At 50.3% G+C, this 20,403-nt stretch overlaps 1 protein-coding gene across 1 annotated transcript; it reads left to right on the forward strand.

The window, feature by feature from the left end:
* The first annotated feature begins 1,516 nt into the window (after positions 1–1,516).
* On the forward strand, positions 1,517–15,349 carry THY1 (Thy-1 cell surface antigen). The gene is made up of 4 exons (XM_048512437.1): positions 1,517–1,712; positions 6,581–6,652; positions 8,935–9,273; positions 11,426–15,349. Exons 2-4 carry the CDS (start codon positions 6,616–6,618, stop codon positions 11,536–11,538), a joined length of 489 nt encoding a protein of 162 aa, XP_048368394.1. The 5' UTR covers positions 1,517–1,712; positions 6,581–6,615; the 3' UTR covers positions 11,539–15,349.
* Positions 15,350–20,403: the final 5,054 nt, after the last annotated feature.

The following is a 20,403-nucleotide window of genomic DNA, read 5'->3' on the forward strand; positions in this document are numbered from 1 at the left end:
TATGCAGAGGCCAGCAAAGGCAAACCACTTCTGCGCATCTGCAGTATCTAAAAGTAAGATAAATGTAAATTGGAGATACTACACTTAGGCAGAAAAAATGAAACGCACAGATATAGGATGGGTGACACATGGCTTGACCACACTATAGGTGAAAGGGATCTGGGAGTCCTAGTAGACTACAAACTGAACATGGGTCAGCAGTGTGATGTGGTGGCCAAGAAAGCCAATGCAATTCTGGGCTTTAACAATAGGAATATAGTGTCAAGACCAAGAGACATCACCTGGAATATTGTGTACACTTCTGAGCACCACAATTCAGGAAGGACATTGACAAGCTGGAACAGGTCCAGAGGACTACCAAAATGGTAAAAAGGTCTGGAATCCATGCCCTACGAGGAGAGACTTATTTAGTTTGGTGAAGAGAAGGTTAAGAGGTGACACAATAGCCATGTTTAGATATTTGAAGGGATATCATGTTGGTGAGGGAGCAAGCTTGTTTTCTGTGGCTCCAGAGACTAGGATCAGGAGTAATTGGTCCAAGGTGAAGGAAAAGAGATTCCACCCTAAAAATCAGGAAGAACTTCCTGACCATCAGGGCTGTTTGACAGTGGGATGCACTACCTGGGAGTGTGGTGGAGACTCCTTCTCTGGAGGTTTTTTAAAGAGAGGCTGGATGGACATCTGTCACGAGTGCTTTGATTGTGTGTTCCTGCATGGTAAGGGGTTGGACTTGATGGCCCTTGGAGTCTCTATGATTCATCAGATCCCAGAGTCAGGCAACAGCAAAACACTTCTGAACTACTCTTGCCTTGGAAAACTCTACAGGGTCGCCATATGTTGGATATGACTGGACAAACCTTCCCATGAGACAGCTGGGGAGTGTGGCACTGGAATCTTCAAACTGGCCACAAGCCCATCCCCTCTGATGGACATGATCCTGCCACCCTGCCTTTGCCTCAATGAACAAGTAGAGTCGTTTCCATCTGCCTAGCACCGCGTATGGGTTTAGCTACAGAAGGCGAGATGGCTGAATATGGAGTTATTCTTGCAGGAGAGGACCGAGCTGTGCCCCCTCCCCCTTTGCAACCCCAGCAGGCGCTCCTGACTCAGGCTCTTCCTAGCAAGAGTCTGCAAAACATTTTCCCAGTATCCCCCCCCCCCAGCTACGTCTGCGCATGTGCGAAGAACGGGGACGAGGGGACCAGTAAGGCACGAGAGGCAGCCAATGAAACGCAGGCTGAATTCATTGCTGGATCACAGGCATGGCATCTGCCGCCTCCTCTCCCCGGGTTCCATCTTCATCCCCGTCCAGTGGGACCCCCTCCCGCTGTCCTGCAGCTCGCTTCTGCGCACAAAGGCTTTTCTGCCTCCCGCCCCCAATGCAAAGCACCCCCTCCCCATTTTACAAGGTCTACAGATCTGCAGATGTGGTCTACAGATGTGTTCTCCCAAGAAGGGAGGGGTGCATAGGATACTATCCCACCCCCCACCCCAAAAACGATATCCGTTGCCTTTTTCCTGGGTCCGCAGAAACAAGTGACCCCACCTCCCCAACTGCGGCACGGCGAGCCCTGCGGAACAGCGGGCTGATACCGCAGGGTGGGCCCGGTGGGCGGAGCCTGGCCTCGCCCCGCCCCTCGGCGGGGGCTCCTCGTGCGGTAGCGGCTCCCCGCGCCAGTCGAGCGGAGTCGGCGCGTCGTGGGAGCTTGCAGGTAACCCGCGGAATTGCGGCAGCGCTTAGCAAAGTCGGGCCATGCAACGCCATGTAATTCAGTGCAGTGCAAAGCCATGCAAAACCGTGCAAGGCAATGCAACGCCAAGCCTGGCGGTGGGGGGGGGGGGGCTGTTCAATGCAGGGCTCCGAGAACGCCTGGCTGGGGCGGGCAGGGCTGCAGACAGGTTCGGCCGTTGGCCTGGCTCCTATGGAGGGCAGCCACTCTTTGGGTTCTCCGGGACGCGCCTTTGAAGGCAGTCTCCACGGAGCGCGGAGTTCCGCAGGCGTCTAGGGCAGCCCGCCGCGCTCCCTTTTTTCAGCATCCCTGACGGCTGGGGTGGCGATGGGGCTGTCTGGCCGTCGGAATTGGCCGGGGCCGGTGGTGCCGCAGAGCCCCGAACTTGCGACGGGGAGTTCCGCCGGTGCGACAGCATTGCGGTCCGGTCAAGGCTGACTGCGGGCTCCACGGATTCCGGGGCGGGGAGTCCGCCCGGTGTACCCCCCCCCCCCGGCTCATCTCTTCAACAGCCGCCCGCTGAGACGTGCTGGGAGGATTGCGGGGGTGTTTTGCCATCAAGAGGCCGGGGGGGGGGGGGTCGAGGCTGCCATGCTTCGCAAAGAAGAATTAAAACTCCCTATTCAACCCCCCACCCCCCAGTGTCTTTTGCCTTCATCTCCCTATTCGGAAAATGGGGAAGAACAGATACCCCCCTCCCTTCATTAGCTTGACAGTCTCGATCCTAAAGCGAGCGCCTTCTTTAATAGATGAAGCTCACCCCCCCCCCCCCCATCCGGGCTTTATTTCCCTATTTGGAAAATGACGCAGAGAGGAAGAATGCAGGCCGTGCATACAGCCTTCATCTTGAAGCACCACCACCACCACCCCTGTATTTTTACGATCCCATAAAACATGCAGTGCCAGACATGGACTTTCAAGGGAAAAAATTCTCTTCTGCCATGCTGGGGCCGGCGGGGGTGCTGTTCTTGTATTTAACGGGGGAGGGGGGGGGAGGCAGTAAGGTCCCTTGCATCCTCTGCCCCAAACATAAAGGTGGGGTGTTGGGTATTGTCAGGTAGGGGCACTGCCAATTAAGGGCATCCTTCACCTCTCCTCGTTTCATCCCGTTTGGTGCCCTGCCGTCCTCCTTTCTGGGCTTCACAGCATCCCTGCGGAGTAGGTCAGGACTTAAGAGCAGTTGGCTCAAGGCCGCCCACTTAGCGGCATGACTGATTCGAATCCCGGTTCATTGCCTGGATGCATTCCCAGTGCCAGCTCTTAATATATGGAGGCAAAAAGGCTTTGCAGATTGGCAAGATGCTTGCCAGTTTTTCTCTGGCAGATGAACGGCTCCACCTCTCTGGAACAAGGGTGGATTTGAAGCATTGTGGGGTTTCTGGGCTGCATGGCCATGTTCCAGTAGCATTTTCTCCTGACGTTTCGCCTGCATCTGTGGCTGGCATCTTTAGAGGGTGGATTTCTTCGTGCTGCTCCAAAGCCTTGGCCCACCCCAGCGGCCGCTCCTGAATTTTTCCATCCTCTTCCCATTCCCATGCTGTGACTCATCTTAGCTTTGTTTTCTAATCTAGAGGCAGGAAAAAAAATATCCCAAATGGCTTTTCCAAAAGGGAGCAGCGGAGCGCCCAGGTAGCCGCAGCAATGAGGCACACACGGTGCCCTGCGGGCAGCATTGGGTACCTAATCCAAAATTAGGGGTGGTCTAGCATGGGGGTATAACACAAAAACCCCTCAGGACAAAATTCTATGCATACAAAACTGGCTTGTCAAGGAGAAAGATTGCCAACTTCTCTGTCAGCGTCTGTGCCTCTGCTTTTAACAACGCCATGATGTTCATACTTGAGAGGAGCTCGTGTGCATCTCCACTCTGGAAAAGATTCCATTGGCTGAACTGCTGCCAAAGGCAGAAGAGCATGCCAGGCTGGCCTTTTGTGATCAGTTGGCAGCCTGACATTTCTGACCCGTTAGTTTTTTGGCATACATGGAGACAGTGGATTCTCTGCCTGTCCCCCCCCCCCCCTCATGAAATATTGCTGCCCTGACACAGATATCTTGGAAGGGCATCTGAGCTCATACTTTGAAGGTCACCCTGGCCTAGAAGATCAAACACCAGGAGATGATCAGTCAAATCTTCAACATTTTTAAGTCCCAGCTTTTCTCCGCCCCCATTCCAATGTCATTTTCTGAACCTGAGTCCTCTTTGCCACAGTGCAGAACAGAAGTTCGCCTTCCCAACATTTATCCTTCAGGATTTCATTCTAGGTGAAGAAAGAAACTGGTCATCTGCTTAGTCCCGTTTTCAGCCCAAGGGATATTTTGACGCATATGCAATTAAGGCCAAACACGGGTTCGAATGAAGCGTTGATGTCTTTTTGGTGTCCCCGATAAAGGTCTATTTTTGTTTTTCCTTTTGTCTCTCTGTTCCGTATTGTCCTTGGGAAATCCTTGGTTTTGGCCAGGAACCTGCCTGACTCCTTCTGAATTTCCCTACAGCTGCAATTCTGCTGCCGACAGAGGCTGTTTTATCCAGACAGGCCCAGGTGCTGGCTGGGGCCCTTAGAATAGGGAGCAACCAAGAATCCCCGACTGTCAGTGGGTAAACGCTGGGCACCACATGAAACCATTAATCATCACGCCATTGTTCCTGGGTCACTCCAAAAGGTGTAGTGCTTACACTAGGAGACCCAGGTTCAAATCCCTTCTCTGCCATGGGAACTTGCTGGGTGATCTTGGGCCAGTCACACTGTGGGTTTCAGCTACCTTGTAGGGTTGTTGTGAAAATCAAATGGAGAAGAGGCAAATGGGCAAGCCAGCTTGGGTCGCCATGGGAGAGAAATTGGAGAATAAGTGAAGAAAGTAAATACAATTAACTCTCCCTCTGTTCCCCTCCCCATTATTTGGATAACCTAAATATTTCTCATGTGATGAAAAGCTCTACATTTTATTTCTAGGATTTGCTCTCTTTTTTATCTTTCTGGTTTTTGAATTTGGTAGTTGAAAATTCTGTTTCTTAGGTTCTTCTCCCCCAGTCCTGTTTCTTCTCAAAGGTCTATAAATGGGGGGCTTGCATTATAGGAGTCCTCCTTTTTTGATGGGTGGAATTGGGTCAGATGCATTTGGCAAATACCATGAGAGCAATGGGGGGGGGGAGTCAAAAATTGGGATACGCATGTAACAGAGTAGAAGTATCAACTCACCACCTGGTGTAAGTGACCATCTGCAAATCTGGTCTACCCAAGTGATGGAAACACATTTAATGAACAGACGTGCAGAAGGGAGCAGTAACCCCTAGTGGTGGAATCATGACATGATTACTAAGCCACTGTGATGTAGTGGTTAAGAACAGATGGTTTGATTCCCCCCTCCTCCGCCTGAGCAACAGAGTTTTATCTGGTGAACCAGATGTGCTTCCACACTCCTACATTCCTGCTGGGTGACCTTGGGCTAGTCACAGTTCTCTCAGACCTCTCTCTGCTCCACCTACCCCACAAGGTGTCTGTTGAGGGGAGAGGAAGGGAAAGGAGTTTGAAAGGCCCTTAGAGTCTCCTTACAGGAGAGGCATAAATCCAAACTCTTCTTTTTTCTCTACTTTTCGAGGACGGGAGACGTACCACAAGACTGGACGAGGACCAGTGTTATTCCAACTTTCAAAAAAAAGGGAGGAGAAGAAGAGTTTGGATTTATATCCCCCCTTTCTCTCCTAAAAGGAGACTCAAAAAAGCTTACAATCTCATTTCCCTCCCCCCTCACAACAAACACCCTGTGACATTGGTGGGGGGGCTGTGAAGGAAACTCAGGGAACTGCTGACTAGCCCAAGGTCACTTGGCTGACCAATATTTTACACAATGTCATGTGGTTCCACAGATAAACCTCCTGGGTCAAGTGGCAGAGCTAAGAATCAGAGCTAGTTCTCCCAGATTAATGAAGTGCACCTGCTCTGCTCCCACTACCTACATACTGGAGGGATGGCCAGGGTGGCCCCAGCATCCATGGAAGACCACCAATTTGAACCTGCATCTCTCAGAGCCTAAACCACTATACTGCATTGTCTCTCATGCCAGTTTCATACCACTGGTACTACGAGGCGTGCACAGAAAGCAGAGGGGCATTAATGGAAGTGTTTGCAAGGCTTTGTTGGTGAATGCACACCTATTTCCCGTGTCTCAGGATGCAAATAAGCCGGTGGGCATTCTCGTGTGCGGACACACTATCCCCACCTCAGCAGCCACCTGAGCCAGCGTGGTGTAGTGGTTAAGAGCAGGTGCACTCTAATCTGGAGAACCAGGTTTGATTCCTGACTCTGCCACTTGACCTGTGGAGGATTATCTGGTGACCCTCATTAGCTGTGCACATGCCAGCTGGGTGACCTTGAGCTAGTCACAGCTCTTCAGAGCTCCCTCAGCCCCACCCACCTCACAGGGTGTTTGTTGTGGGGGGATGGGTAAGGAAAAGGAGATTGCAAGCCCCTTTGAGCCTCCTTGCAGGAGAGAAAGGGGGGGATATAAATCCAACTCTTCTTCTTCTTTTGGCTAATGAGATGCTGCTTTTGTGAGAGCCAGCATGGTGTAGTGGTTAAGAGAAGGTGGGCTCTAATCTGGAGAACCAAGTTTGATTCCCCACTCCTCCATATGAGTGGTGGACTCTAATACAGTGAACCAGCTTTGTTTCCCCACTCCTGCACATGAAGCCTGCTGGGTGACCTTGGGCCAGTCACGATTCTCTAAATCTTTCAGCCCCACCTACCTCACAAGTGGGGAGAGAAATAGAAAGGTGTTTGTAAGTCATTTTGGGACTCCATATGGTTGAGAAAAGTGGTGTATAAATCCATACTCTTGTTCTTCTTTCCTAGGTTTCTTCCACCCCGTTCCATCTCCCAGGACAAAGATGAAGTCTACCATCGGCATCGCTGTCCTGGTGACAGGTACGGGGCATTGTATAACTCATTGGTGGCAGGAACCTTTATGGCACTCCAGTCATTATAGGACTGAGTTCCCATCAGCCCCTTCCAAATTGATAATTAAGCCACATACTGGCAGGGGCTGATGCGGAATTGTAGTCCATAACCTCCTAGATTACTTAAGGTTCTACTCCTACTACTAGCTTGTTTGCTACCAATCTAGTGGGTTATGGAGACCCAAATCCTTATTGCTTGCTTGAGTGCACCCTGTTAATGTCAGGTGGCTAAAATTGACATTTACCGGTTTTGCATTTAGTGCCCCATTTAAAAATGTCTTGATCCTTTAGGTACTTAATTCTAGTTTTGCAGGGTTACATCCAGAATCCCACAGCGACGTTACCTTTGCCTCTGTTAGCAAAACATCTCAAGGCCAAACTAAAGGTTATGGTTTCTAAAGGCCTGATTCCAGGCTGCCCCTAGACCAACTTGTGTTTCGCACAGCAGGAATGGCCTTTTTCCCCCTCTTAAGTGAGCCCAAAACAGGCTCACAACACTCCAGGGGAGAGAGCTGTCTCATCCCCAAGGACGATTTCCCATGTGAAAATTAGGTAAGACGGGGTTCTTTGCCCAATTTTGCAGCTCAGCCTATGGGGATAATGAGTTTATTAATTAAATGAGTATCCTGCCCTCCCCAACCATTGTCGGGCTCAGGGTGGTGGACAATGTTTTTAAGCAATGTACTATTACATAAAATCAGTCACCTACTCATAATTAAAAACACACTAAACCGCTAAATTAAATCTGCTTCATTTGGCTCTGAGCAAATAGTCCCTCTAATGCCGTGATGGTGAACCTTTTCGACACCGAGTGCCAAAATTGAAACCCAAAACCCACTTATTTACCGCAAAGTGCCCCCACGGCAATTTAACCTGAATACTGAGGTTTTAGTTCAGAAAAAAACGGTTGGCTCTGAGGTGTGCGTTACTCAGGAGAAAGCTTGGTGGTAGTTGGTGGCTTTGCTTTGAAGCAATTGTGCAACTCTTCCAATGGGTGAATCACGACCCTAGGAGGGTTTACTCAGAAGCAAGCCCCATTGCCAGCAACTGAGCTTTCTCCCAGGTACAGGATCACACTTTAGTTCTTTGCATGAAAACCAGTGGGATTTAACAGCGCTTAACAGGGTTACCTACACTGCTTTCCCAAAACTAGGTCTTAGGTTTAATGCTAATAATCCAGCCCAGCAGCCCAGGCCAGCCTAGATGTGTGTTTGCGGGGGGACACTCTGTTTGCGTGTGCCCACAGAGAGGGCTCTGAGTGCCACCTCTGGCACCCTTGCCATAGGTTCGCCACCACTGCTCTAATGGCTCCCTGCAACGGTTCTGAAATTCCCAATCACTGAATGGAACGGAGCTGCCTGGGAGAGCTCCTCCTGCTGGACAGCCCCTGATCTGCACAGCACCGATATGGCGACTGCTCAGCCATGCACTTATGGGGGAACATTGGCCCTGAGACACCGTATCGTATCATATATTTACTTTATATACCGTCCTCCCCCGAAAGGCTCAGGGCATTGCACAACAAGAGTAACAGTAACAGTAATCATAACAAACATCAGTTAGGCATAGTCAATCAACGACATCGACAAGCATGACATGACGAATAGCACAACATCAAAAAACTTAAAGAATGTAATCAGCAACAACAGTAATCATAGCAGTACGCATTATAAAAACATCGTTAAGTATACTATCACAAAATGCAAAAACATCCATAAACCTAGCACGTTAGCATATAATTTAACAACGTAAGCAACAAGGTAACAGTCACCATAACAGTACACATACCCTGTTTCCCCGAATATAAGACATCCCCGAAAAATAAGACATAGTAGAGGTTTTGCTGAAGTGCGAAATATAAAGCATCCCCCGAAAGCAAGACATAGCAAAGTTTTTGTTTGGAAGCATGCCCGACGAACAGAACACAGGAAAATAAGACATCCCCTGAAAATAAGACATAGCGCATCTTTGGGAGCAAAAATTAATATAAGACACTGTCTTATATTCGGGGAAACACGGTAGCAAAGAATATCAATAAAGGACACATACCAACATAATAATACCATCATTTAACAAAACATCCATAAACCTGACGCTAATGGAAGCAAAAGAGACTTTCCTTGTGGGGACAGAGTGTGTCGTTTTGCTCTCGGTCCAGCCTGGTCAATTCCCGGAGACCAGAACCGTTTCTGTTAGGGTTGTTGCGTGGCCTTCAAGGTTAGTGACTGTGCGCTGCCTTGCTTTCCTCAGTGCTTCAAGTTGCTCAGTGCCAGAACATCAAGAAGATGGAAGCCTGCATACGGGACCAGAACCTACAGTTGGACTGTCGCTACGAGAACAAGACTGACAACCCCCTGAGTTACGAATTCCGCATGACCAAGGACACCCGGGCGATGCGCACAGTCGCCGGCAATATTGGCGTGCCCGAGGCCACCTTCAAGAACCGTGCCAACGTCAGCGTGCACAGGAATCTGTTGAGCCTCAACATCTATGGGTTCACTGCTGCAGACGAAGGCACTTATGTGTGCCATCTGAAAATCACCAATGACTTACCTGGCCCCCAGACTAGGAACATCACGGTTGTCAAAGGTAAGGCAGGTCTCTGGGACGTGGGTAGCGTGCAGGGAGCGTGAAGACTCTTTTCTATCCAGGCGCATACAGGTGAGATTTGTGGTCGCATCATGAAAACCCTCTGAGTCAGCCTCAAGTAGTTCCTTGTTTTGTGGGAATGTTTTCATCAGTGTCGGAAAATGGCCACGTACGTGTTTGCTCCTTTGTTCACTTTGCCCGTGCTGGCTTGCCATCAGGGGTTGCCAAATCTGTCTATATAGCACCGTGATGGGATCCCGCAATGGCTGGGATCACCTGCATTACTGATCCAGTAAACGGTGCCCTTATACTTAAGTGACATGGCTTGCCAGCGTGGTGTGGTAGTTAAGAGTGGTGGAGTCTAATCTGGAGAACTGGGTTTGAATCTCCACTTTTCTATATGATCAGCAGACTCTTATTTGGTGAACTGGATTTGTTTCCCTGCTCATCCACATGAAGCCTACTGAGTAGCCTCGGGCCAGGCACAGTTCTCTGTTAGGGCTCAGCCTGGTCTGAATGGGAACCCCTGGGAGGAAGACTCAGATAGAGAAGAGGGGACAATGTTGGTTCCAGATTCTCAGGCACTCCCTGTAGATGCAGAGACTGAACAGCCAGAAGTTCCTGCAGGACCAAGTCCAGAGGCTCAGGCAGAGGATTCAGGTCCAAGCTCTGAGATTCCCCAGCAAGAGCTTAGCTCTGAGACTCGTCAGCCCCTGGATACAGAGCCAGAGGGGAGCCTGACAGCTCCCCCCCCCCCCACACACACACACGGTCTCCAGAGCCCCAGATATTCATCTGAAATCATTATAATATTTTCCTGGCCTTCTCTCTTACCCTGTTCCTAATTGGAAAAAGCCACAACCACCCCCAACTGCAAGAAAAGTACAGGAACCTGTAAGATTTCTGCAGTGAGGGAAAAAGCAGGTGGGGGAGGTGGGGGCTTTTTCTGCTCAGCAAATGCTGCTGTCGAAATTTCCTCCTTTCCTGACTCCAGTCTCCTTTTTGCTGAAGCAAGCTGAGAAGCTGAATTCTCCCCCCACCCCAAAAAAAACCCTGCAGTGGTGTAGGAGGTTAAGAGCTTGTGTATCTAATCTGGAGGAACCGGGTTTGATTCTCCGCTCTGCCGTCTGAGCTGTGGAGGCTCATCTGGGGAATTCAGATTAGCCTGTAGGCTCCCACACCCGCCAGCTGGGTGACCTTGGGCTAGTCACAGCTTCTCGGAGCTCTCTCAGCCCCACCCACTTCACAGGGTGTTTGTTGTGAGGGGGGAAGGGCAAGGAGATTGTCAGCCCCTTTGAGTCTCCTGCAGGAGAGAAAGGGGGGATATAAATCCAAATTTTTCTTCTTCTTCTTCTCTTGCAATAGAAATGAGAAATCCAAATAGAAGCAGAGCACCAAGGCTGCCATGTCTCGCTCTACCCTGCAATATAGCCCGGTTTCTTATGGGTGAACGAGACCGTTGCCATGTCAAATGGCAAGGGCGTGCCGATCTTTCTGGAGAGGGGAGGGCTATAAAAATGCATGGGATTCCAGAGCCAGAAAGAAGCTGCCTTCTCTTCCTGCCCCCTGGCAGAGGTGTATGGCCATGGTGGCGAACCTTTGGCACTCCAGATGTTATGGACTACAATTCCCATCAGCCCCTGCCAATTGGTCGTGCTGACGGGCTGATGGGAATTGTAGTCCACAACATCTGGAGTGCCAAAGGTTCGCCACCACTGGCCTATGGGGACATGGGGTCACCCATGTCGACGGATGCATGCCTTTTGCTAACGTGCGGGGCACCGGGCACCCCTCCACATGACCAAAAGGCGTGCACCCCAGCCACACACCACTGAACCCCGCCTGCAGGGATGGGGCTCAGCAGCAGGCGGGTGGGCAGCCCTGCTCCCCTGGCCTCCTTGCAGGCCAGCTTTTGCCCTCCCCAGGCCCTGTTGACCTGCATGGAGGGCAGGGACGGGGTTCGACCTGCACAGGGGGAAGGGCTCAATGGTGGGTGCCCCCACCCTAAGCACCGCACCCAAGCGTGAGGGGCGCTCAAAGAAGCAGTATCCAGGTGCCATACCTCCCCCCCCATACCCCTCTGCCCCTGGTCTTTCTGTTTGCAATCTAACCATCTCTCTCCTCTCCTTTCCCTCCTGTCGCTTTTTTGCAGACAGGCTAGAAAAATGCGCCGGAATCAGCCTTCTCATCCAGAACACGTCGTGGCTCCTCCTGCTGCTCCTGTCCTTGCCTCTTCTGCAAGCCGTGGATTTTGTGTCCCTCTGAAGATGGAGCAAGAAGCAAGCGAAACGGGGGGAGGTGGTGAGAAGGGGCAGAAGTAAAAGGGGGCAGGAAAGAGCTGAGAAGCACACAAACGAACACCCACCACCGGAGCGTGGCCCTTTTCACGGGAAAGAGTCAGCCACTAGGGACGATGGTTTGAAACCTTACCCCTCATTGTATCTTCATATTATCTCTCTCTATATATATATCTCTATATAGCCGCATAGCTAACAAAAGTGACTGATTTTGCGCTGACCACTACATCGCACTGTTGCATACAAGCAATGCATTGCGGGGGGGTTGCAGTCGAGGGAGGGGGGATCCCATGCAAGCATGACAGCGGGTTTTGTGTGTGTGTGGCATTGCTTTTTCTCCATGCCAATTTTTGCTGTTTTGGGTTGCTTCTGTCCCCCACGCGAGCGAGGTGGCAGAGGAGCCGCGCCCACAGAGCTCGCCTCGCCTTCTCCAGCTAATGTCTTCCAAATTTAGGTCAGTTGCCAGACCAGAGACTCGAGGAAAAAGAGGGGATTCGAATGAAGCCGGGTGTCTTTAAAGGCTCAAAATCAGCAGTGTAAAAAGAGGTGGATCAAAGTTTAGCTCTTCAGGGTGGGAAGGAGACATGTTCATTTTACAGATGCGTCTGAAATGGGCAGACCTGACTATCAGGAGCTTTGGTGGGTGTGTGCATCAGTCTAGGATTTGGTAAAGTCTGTGGGTGGTCTTTGGGATAGGGCCCACCTGTCTCAACCAAAGACAGACAGGGAGGTTTTTTTTTTTTAAAGGTGTGCTAATTCAGCCAAATAAATTATCACTATTGAATTGATAGCAAGACACCCTGTCGCGTACGGGATGGCATAACCTTGGGCCCCCAAAACCCTCCTTGTATATGGAATCCTAGACTTCTGCTACAGGCCCTTTTGCTCAGTGGTTCCCTTTTCAAGCTGCAAGAGTTCTTGGGTTCACCCCACCCATGCCAGCGGCAACCAGTTTTTTAGCACGACTGCAAAGCCCCCTTTGAGGGAAAGACCGAGTCACCTTCGCTCTAGAAGTTTGGCGAGAATAAGTAGGGTTCCTCCGCTGCAGTCCCTGGAAGAATGGGAAATGTTCACATGCTCTCGTGGATCAGTATTTTCAATAGCTGGTTGTCTCGGGCGAAAAGATGAGGTAACAAGGGAAGAAAGATTAGTTGCTTTTTCATGTTGGCCCCAAATGGCTTACTCTGGTATTTCAGAGCCAGGCAGGCTGGGAAGATGTTCGTGGACTGGCCCCTTTTGTGGTAGCATCTCAGAACCATGGGCACCTTGCTGGGCTCCAGCATTCTGAACAGGCCTCACTTTGAGGGCCACCCACAAAACAGAGCTCACTTGGTGACAGGATAGAGGTCCAGGAGCAACCAATCCCTGAACTGGGAATTTTTAAAAAAGTGTTTATCCTTTTTTTCTTAAAGGGGGGGCAAATATACCCAGGTGGCATATAATTTGCTCAGTAAGAAATCAAGCCATTCCTGGCCCATGATTGCAATGAGGCTGCAATGTTTGAGCATGTCCGTATTTGATTAAGAGTGCAGTCAAATAAACATAATTCCATACAATAAACCAAACAAGAGGCCCGTGGCACCTTAAAGACTACCAGATTTTGTAGTGAGCATTTCTGTGAATCCATGCTCGCTTCCCCAGATCTTCTGGAATAAACCTTGCTAGTCTTTAAGTGATCACTTGATTTCTTTTTTTCCCCTTTTTGTTGTGTGTATTCACACACACCCAAAATCCATTGGCCACCCCTATAATTTCTAGCTACATGTCTGGCTTTTGAGGAGAGATAAAAGACAGAATCCCAAAGCTGTGTGTTTTGAAATGTACCTACTGTGGTTGCAAATTTTGAGAGCCAGAATAGTGTAGTGGTGAAGAGCAGTGGACTCTATTCTGGATTCCCCAATCCTCCACAAGTGGTGGACGCTTTATCTAGTGAACCAGATTTGTTTCCCCACTCCTACATTCCTGTTGGATGACTTTGAACTATTCACAGTTATTTCAAAAACTCTCTCTGCCTCACCTACCTTGCAAGGTGTCTGTTAGAGGGAAAAAAAGGAAAAGGAGTTTGTAAGCTGCCCTGAGACTCCTTGCAGGAGAGAAAGGCGGGATATAAATTCAAACTCTTCTCTTCTGTTTTGTTTTGATGCCCCAGGTTGACTGTGTTGGCCCCTCACTGAGCATTTCCATCTTGGACTTGCCCCTGATAAAATATTCCATGGAGAGAAACCTTCCATTTTGTGCAGAATGAAACAGTCAGTCAAGGTTTGGAGACAGTTCTTTCTTTAGAGCACTTTTCTATTGCCTTCTCTCCAAGGAGCGGTACACATTGTTTACTCCTCTGCCATTTTAATCTTCCAACAACCTTGCGAGGGAGGATGGATTGACCGACAAGTCCAAGTTCATCCAGCAAGCTTCTTGGCAGAGCTGGGATTTGAAACTGGGCCTGCCAGATTCTGCGCTGACACTGTAGCCCCTATCCCACGCTCCCTCCAAATAAGTGGAATAAACCTCTGGAAATTAGTGGGTCACCTTGGAAACCAAACTGTTACCTGGTTGATGAATAAGCAGCATGTGTCATACATACACTGTTGCACTACAAAGAGCCATAGCCACTTCTCAACCTATTATCTCAGTGAAAGGTTTGTACCTAATTCCAGGAAGTGTTTTCCTTTCATAGAACCGTTTTTCTTTAATTAAAGGAATGGCATCTTGCATTCCTAGTCTGCAGATCTGTAAATTGCCCAGGTAATCTGTGGCAAATGGACCGCTTTTGGGCAACTAGAGAAATCTTCCGACAGTTACCATCTTATCTTCAACCGTCATTTATTCTGACGGCTGTTTGTTTGTGGCCGAGCAAGTCAAGATGTCTGAAAGGCATCTCCACCTTGCTGGAATACTGGTTTTCTTACTCAACCAGTTTTAGCATTAATGAGTAAAGTTATGAGCTGTTGTCTCTACAACCAATACAATAGAGAACTGTTTTAACACCGTTCAAAAGGGACTGTCTCACTCCCTGTGAGGTTAGAAATAAAGTGCCCTAGGATGAAAGCACACATGGTAACCTCTTTATAATGTGCTGCAGTGAGGGTACTAGGTGGGAGTTGTTGAATTAGCCGTTGGGTATGCCAGTTGTGAACGAGCCAGGAACGATTTTGTCTGAAGCCCCAGAGACATAAGTCAGTTAGGATCTATCAGGCGCACCTCCAGAGAAGGAAATTCCATTAGTGGATCCCGGTGAAGTGTTAAAGGATCTCCTCTGGAAATAGGAAAGGGAGATTTCTTAGAGCCATTGTAGGGGTGAAACGCTAGTATTGTTAAAAGTGTTCATAGCCAGCCTTTCTCAGATCATATTGGTTCTTCTCTAGGGAGATTTTGGGGTGGTCCTCCATGGTTTGGCCCTATCCTGCCAAGCTGTGTTTTACGCTGAGAGGCACATAGCCCCACCGCTGCCTCCCTGCTCTTAGCGTCTTGCATCAATCCTTGGCTTTCTCCCCAATCACCTGGATTTTACTGCTCAGGTACTGGCAACGCCTCTCGCCATCCATCTTCTAGCTCTTGATTTTGACAGTAAACGCAAACGCGGAGGATCGAGGCCTTCCTTTGGCTGGGGTGGCAAGGAAACCGATCCTAGCGGCCATTGCTGCTCTGTATGTCCTAGTCTTGTTTTGTGAACATTTGTGGAGTGCTTTTCCACAGCTTGCGGTAAAAAGAAAAATTCTGTTAAAGGCCAAAAAAAAGAGAGAAGTTCATTGCACACAATAAATCCTTAGATTGTTTGTTGATGTCCTGGCCTGCGTGAGTCTTCTTTTGTTCCTGCTTTAGTGTCATCCTGGACTGGTTTTGGGGGGTTTCAAGAGGCCACCTCTTTTTCTGGCTGGGGTTCTTGTGCCTAGAACAGTGGTGGCGAACCTTTTTGAGACTGAGTGCCCAAACTGCAACCCAAAACCCACTTATTTATCACATAGTGCCAACACAACAATTTAACCTGAATACTGAGGTTTTAGCTTAGAAAAAATGGTTGGCTTCGAGGCGTGCGTTACTCGGGAGTAAGCTTGGTGGTAGTCTGTGGCTTTGCTTTGAAGCAACCGTGCAACTCTTCCAATGGGTGAATCATGACCCTAGGAGGGTTTACTCAGAAGCAAGCCCCACTGCCAGCAACCGAGCTTACTCCCAGGTAAAGGATCACGCTTTAGTTCTTTGCATGAAAATCAGTGGGGTTTAACAGCGCTTAACAGGGTTACCTACACTGCTTCCCCAAAACTAGGTCTTAGGTTTAATGGTAATAATTGAGCCCAGCGGCCCAGACCAGCCTAGATGTTGTGTGGGGGGTGGGGGGGTGGGTGACTCTGTTTCCATGTGCCCACAGAGAGGGCTCTGAGTGCCACCTCTGGCACCCATGCCATCGGTTCGCCACCACTGGCCTAGAATGACACACAGACTTGGGAAACTGTCCTTGGTTGAAAATCTGCAACAACCATCCCATCTACAGAAAACAGGCCATGGGGGGACGCGGGGTCATTTTGTTTTTGTGGTCACTTTGCACTGATGAAGTTGCCAACCTCCAAGAGATCTCCTGAGATTATACCTGACCTCCAGTCTACAGATCTCAGTTCCCCTGGAGGAAACGGCTGCTTTTGGAGAGTGGACTTTCCAGCACCATAACTCGCTGAGGCCCCTCCCCTCTCCAAATCCCACCCTCCTCAGGCTCCGCCCCCAAAATCTCCAGGTATTTCCCATCCTAGAGTTGGTATTTCCAGATGGGAAAATTCTTAATGATTTGGGGGTGGAGCCTAGGGAGGACAGGATTTGGAGAGGGGAGGGGCCTCGGAAAGGTATGATGCTGGAAAGGCCACTCTCCCAAAGCAGCTGTTTTCTCCGGGGGAACACCTGGATCCAGCAGGATTCCGGAATGTGATGCAGGACCCAAAGCCTCCCAGCGACTCATTGGACGAGCTGATGGAGGACTGGAATGGCCAGCTCTTTGAAGCCACTGATGAGATCATACCTTGACACCACTTCTGCAGCCCTGGACCAAACCCGCTCCATGGTATAACCTGGAGCTAAGGAGGAAAAGATGGGTGCTTGACTGAGTCTGGAGGAAGACTCATGACAAAGAGGCGAGAACATCTCATAGGACACTTATAAAAGCCTGTGGGATTGGAGGCAGAGGCTACGGAAAGAGATTATTTCACAGCTGACACTGCAAGATCGCGTTCAGCACAATTAATTACAGTAATGCGGCAAGTGATAGGTCCCAAGCTGATAGGGAATTGGCGTTCAGCTGTGCGAAGTTTGCAAGCTATTTTGCAGATAAGATCTTGCCTCTTTGATCTGAATGTGAAAATTTGCTTGTGGTCCCTGGTGCGAAGGAGGTCCTACTGGCAGAGGCTTGCCAAGGGGGGAAAGCGCCCAGTGTGTCTTCCGTCCACGCCCCATCCCACCCCTGGAATGCCCTCGCCACACCACCACAGGGGCGCACGCCCGGTGCGTCATGCACCCCCCTGTCCCCTTGGAGTTACGTCTCTGCCGGCTGACCTCAACCAGGGGTCAGGACTTTTTCACCCTGGCCCTGATCTGGTGGGACACTCTGTTGAGTGAGACCTGGAGCCTGCAGGATCTAGTGTAGTTCTGCACAGCCTGGAGGACAGAGTTGTTTCACCAGGCATATGGCTGAGGCAGCAACGGTTACCTTCTTCTGGCCTCCCGCTCTTTTCCAGTAGTATCAGCTTACTGGATCATGGATCTTCATTGAATCCTTCAGTTTCTCTTTGGTTTGCTACCTAGTTTGATGTACCGTTTTTTGTCACCATGTAGAAATCTGTATATTGATTTTAAATTCACCAAGATATACTTCCATGGCTTATTGGGGTTTTTAAAAATCAAATTTGACTTATTTAACTTTATGAAGACTCTGCATTTGTTAAGCTGGAAACTGCCCCAAGCCCAGAAGGGGAGGAGTGGTATAAAAAATAAATAAAATAAAATGAATCTCCAGGCCCCAGGTGGAGTCGAGAAACCTTGCTCGAGCCCTGTCCGTAGCCCTGCAAAATCCCATTATTAGTGGGATTTCCTCTGTCACCCTTCAGCAGAAATAATTTATCCTAATTGTATTTTATAAATCTTGCCTCTCCAATGGTAACCAACCAGGTGAGTTTATAACTTCTTGAATCATACTAAACACTTAAAATCTTCTAAAATGCCCCTGGAAACCACTCTGCCCCTAAGTCCATATAAATCAGGTCACCCTCTTAAGGGAATTCTGCCCCCAACATCTTGCTCCAATCCGGCTGTTTTGAGTCAGCCTCAGAACCTCTTCATCAGTTCAGGTATGCTCTGACGTGCTTACTCACAAGTAAGACCTACAGCGCTTCAATGGGATTTACTGCCGAGTAATGCTTGCTTTTCGGGAGAAGGGCTGGCAGAAAAGCCGCTGCAAAGCCAAGCGACGCAGAATCAGCAGCCCCTGGGCGTGTGCAGAGTGCATTTCTGTCCCTCGGGCGGCGGCTGCAGGAGCCCTCCTTTCTCTGGAGTAACGCAGGCTGGGCTTCTGTTGCGAGCGCTCCCGAGGGACCGAGGTGGGCTCTTACTTCGGAGTAGCAGCCCCGGGAGCGCGCGCGTCAACTGCGCCGGGATTGTGACGTCAGCGGGCGGCGGGGGGCAACGCGGCTCTATGGAGCCGGCCGGCTTCGGCTCGTGGCCCTCGGAGAGCGCCAGGTGAGTGCGGGGATCCCCACCCCTCGCTGCGGGGGAGGCGCTGCCCTTCCCCCGGGGTAGAGCCGCCTCCGCCCGCAGTAACTCCGCAGTTAGAGCCCCGCCGTCCCTGGGCGAGGGGAACAACCGATGCCCTTTTCTCGCGGCTGGGTACGTACCGGGGGGGGGGGGGGGCGGGTTTACCCGGCTCGCTGCCCTCCTCTCCAGCCTCGGAATGCCCACGGAAGACCGGGGTGGGGGGTAAATAGCGGGATACCAACAACCAACAGGGGGAGGTGGCTGAAGGGGGGGGGTTCCCCGGGGGGGGGGGGAGGTTGCTTAAGGGGGACGGTATGAGGGTTACCAACTCTGCGTTAGGAAGTAGCTGGAGATTTTGGAGGTAGAGCTTGAGGAGGGTGGGGTTTGGGGAAGGGAGGGACCTCAGCAGGGTCTAATGCCATAAAGCCCCCCCCCCCCCAGGTTGCTTAAGGGGGGCAGTATGAGGGTTACCAACTCTGGGTTAGGAAGTAGATGGAGATTTTGGAGGTAGAGCTTGAGGGGGTGGGGTTTGGGGAAGGGAGGGACCTCAGCAGGGTCTAATGCCATAAAGCACGCCTCCCCCCAGCCACCTTTTACTCCAGTGGGTCTGATCTCTACAAACTCTGCAACAGTTGCAATGAAAAGGGACTGAATATCAACAAAACCTGACTGCTGGTATTAAAAAAGACCCCAAAGCCAAAAACCGGATGCCCTCAAGTACAACTGCAGATCACTCTACTCAGACACACGCTGATACAATTTCAAGTGCAGCTGCACACATGATTGCAAATGGAGCAGCAGTTCAACTGTAAATGTACTCCACCCAGATGCATGCAAATGTGCCTTCCTCCCCACATCCCCCAAGTGGTCAGAGTATGTACCCCACCACACAATTACTCCATGCTGTGTCCTGGAGAGAAACACATTTTACCATGACCTGCCTCTGAAGATGCCAGCTATAGATGCAGCAAAAACATTGGGAGCACAACCTACCAGACCACCGCCACGCTGCCTGGAAAAACCCACAACATCCAGATCTGATCTTGATTAGCTAGACCATAGGTGTCAAACTCGTGGCCCTCCAGATGTTATGGACTACAGTTCCCATCATCCTCTGCCAGCATGATGCTGGCAGGAGATGGTGGGAACTGTAGTCCATAACATCTGGAGGGCCACGAGTTTGACACCTGTGATCTAGACTATTTGTAACTCTGGGAGACTGCCAGACTCCACCTGGTGGTTGATAACCTGTCCCCAGACTGTAGAGCCGTGGTGGTGAACCTTTGGCACTCCAGATATTATGGACTACAATTCCCATCAGCCCCTGCCTGCATGGCCAATTGGCCATGCTGGCAGGGACTGATGGGAATTGTAGTCCATAACATCTGGAGTGCCAAAGGTTCACCACCACTGCTGTAGAGGAACTCCGAATTTGTTGCCTGTTGTTTAGGTGGGGTGCTGTGAATACTACCGGTAGCAATCCAAGAGGAAAGGAGGAGTTGTTCCCTTTCTGGCTTCTTTCCCTCTGTGCACACAAGTGTCCTGATCAGCATCAAAGCGAGTTGGCTCTCTGTGTAATAAGACACAATGCAGGAGGGAGCTTGTTTTGACAACCGGGTGATGTCGCAAGTTTTCCTTCAGTCTGCCCTTTACTGGCAGCTGAGTCACAGCCATTTAATCCATGCCGAAAGGCATCCATTGGCCCTGCCACCCCAGCACCCCAGAGAGTCCTCCTATGTGCGCAGACACGTCTCGGGTGTTCTCCCAACTCAGGGTGTTCCAGGAAGAAACTTCTACCCTGGAATCCGTCTGCAAACATTCCACGGGGGTTTAAAAGGGCTCCCTTAAGGAGCCTCCTTTTCACAATCTCTGATCTCTTCCACAGTTGAAAAGCGATGGAACAGACAGAGAGAAACTCTGGGTTGGATCCACCTGTCCTCCCGTGGGCAAAAGAATTTCTTCCCCTGTGGTATAGATTGCTAACTGTAGCCAAAAAAATTATGGAAGATTTGGGGCAGTTACCTGAGGAGGGTGAAGCTTCGGGGGGGGGGGGGGGGGGGGGGGGGGGGGGGGGGGGGGGTTTTGGGGGGTTTTTAAAAAAGGCCCC

This window comes from Sphaerodactylus townsendi, linkage group LG12, assembly GCF_021028975.2.
Source record: "Sphaerodactylus townsendi isolate TG3544 linkage group LG12, MPM_Stown_v2.3, whole genome shotgun sequence".
Lineage (NCBI taxonomy): Eukaryota > Metazoa > Chordata > Lepidosauria > Squamata > Sphaerodactylidae > Sphaerodactylus > Sphaerodactylus townsendi.

Coding starts and splice junctions, on each gene's coding strand:
- THY1 (XM_048512437.1), top strand. CDS start 6,616: ATGAAGTCTACCATCGGCATCGCTGTCCTGGTGACAG. Junction 6,653..8,934: donor CATCGCTGTCCTGGTGACAG/GTACGGGGCATT, acceptor TGCTTTCCTCAG/TGCTTCAAGTTGCTCAGTGC. Junction 9,274..11,425: donor GAACATCACGGTTGTCAAAG/GTAAGGCAGGTC, acceptor GCTTTTTTGCAG/ACAGGCTAGAAAAATGCGCC.